At 49.4% G+C, this 1,241-nt stretch overlaps 1 protein-coding gene across 1 annotated transcript; it reads right to left on the bottom strand.

Annotated features, from left to right (window-relative positions):
- Positions 1-13: 13 nt before the first annotated feature.
- Positions 14-985, bottom strand: LOC136987212 (uncharacterized). The gene has a single exon (XM_067284905.1). The coding sequence runs from the start codon at positions 983-985 to the stop codon at positions 14-16; it is 972 nt and encodes a 323-aa protein (XP_067141006.1).
- Positions 986-1,241: the final 256 nt, after the last annotated feature.

Below are 1,241 nucleotides of genomic sequence, written 5' to 3'. Positions count from 1 at the left end.
AAACAGAACGCATTTACATGGGCACGGACTGCCAGCCAGAATGACACAGGGTGTAAGATTGCGTAACATGGGCTCGTATGCCTGCTAGTGAGAGGTACAAAGATGAGGTTCGTGTGAAGACAGCAAAGTCGTCGTTTTTGAACTGTCGGCGTTGATTGTAGCCGAGGTGTTGCCTGTAGATGTCGCCGCTAATTGTCAGCTTTCGCATTAGCTTGGAGTAGTTTCTGTTAATTCCAAGGCGTTGCAGAGTGACTTCGTTTGCGTGGTCATACCCACCTAGACCGCCCACAATAAAAGCGCTGATGTGGGTGTCGTAGCCGCGCTGACAGAAGTGTTGAACCAGAGAGTTGTATTTTCTACATTTTTCATCTCGGGCTGCCTGGAATGCAGCTTGGCCGTTTTTAAATGGGACGGTCACATCCACAATGGTAGCAGATTTAGATTGTTTGTGGATTACTACCATGTCGGATCGACAGTTCTCGTCGAAGCCAGGTACTCTTTGGTTGACGAGCAGGGTTGCTCCTTTAGGCTGGAATGCGGCTATCAGGCAGAAAAGGATGGCATTATGCCTACGAGTAATTAGCCTGAAGTTCGGAGAGCAATGGCACAGTACATGTGAGAGGGTTTCGCGCACAAAGCCACACCGCCGGCATCTCTTGGTCTTGTTGCCGAAGCATTTATGACCACGAAGGGCCACAATGCTCAGCCGGGCACGGTGGATGAAGTACCAGTCTGAAAAGTGGGTGTAGTGGCTGTTGTTGATGAAGTGGTTACTTACCTCACTTGTAGCGGTAAGGCCGTAAGCCTTTCCTTGGTTGGGTTTTGAGATGAGGTTTCGGAGATGGTATTTCTTCAGGAGGCTGCAGAGCGTTCTTTGGCAAGTATTTGTACGGATGGGATTGTTGTTGACGGAAATCGTGGGAAGGTTGTCGTCACCTATCGTCCAGTTGATGTTTAGACGTTTTCTGAGCTGTGTAGTGGCCATTCTTAGCCGGGTCCACATCGATGTAATGTCTTTGGATGGAAGGCCAAATTCGTCCTCCATAGATCCGTCTAGATAATGGCATAAGTCTTCCGTAGTTGGTGACTTACCTATCCGCTTTCTGACGACAGCCACGAGGGCTCCTATAGCGATGTGAGTGATATTCGGGTCCCTGGAATGAAAAAGCGAGGAAGCGTGGCATATCTGGGCAATGTCTGCTAATTGGCTGGTTGGGGTTACGTTGGTCCCCCTTGCTTGT

Source organism: Centruroides vittatus, unplaced genomic scaffold (assembly GCF_030686945.1).
Source record: "Centruroides vittatus isolate TY-2023 unplaced genomic scaffold, ASM3068694v2 contig_1216, whole genome shotgun sequence".
Taxonomy (NCBI): Eukaryota; Metazoa; Arthropoda; class Arachnida; order Scorpiones; family Buthidae; genus Centruroides; species Centruroides vittatus.
This window is presented reverse-complemented; position numbering and strand designations above follow the sequence as displayed.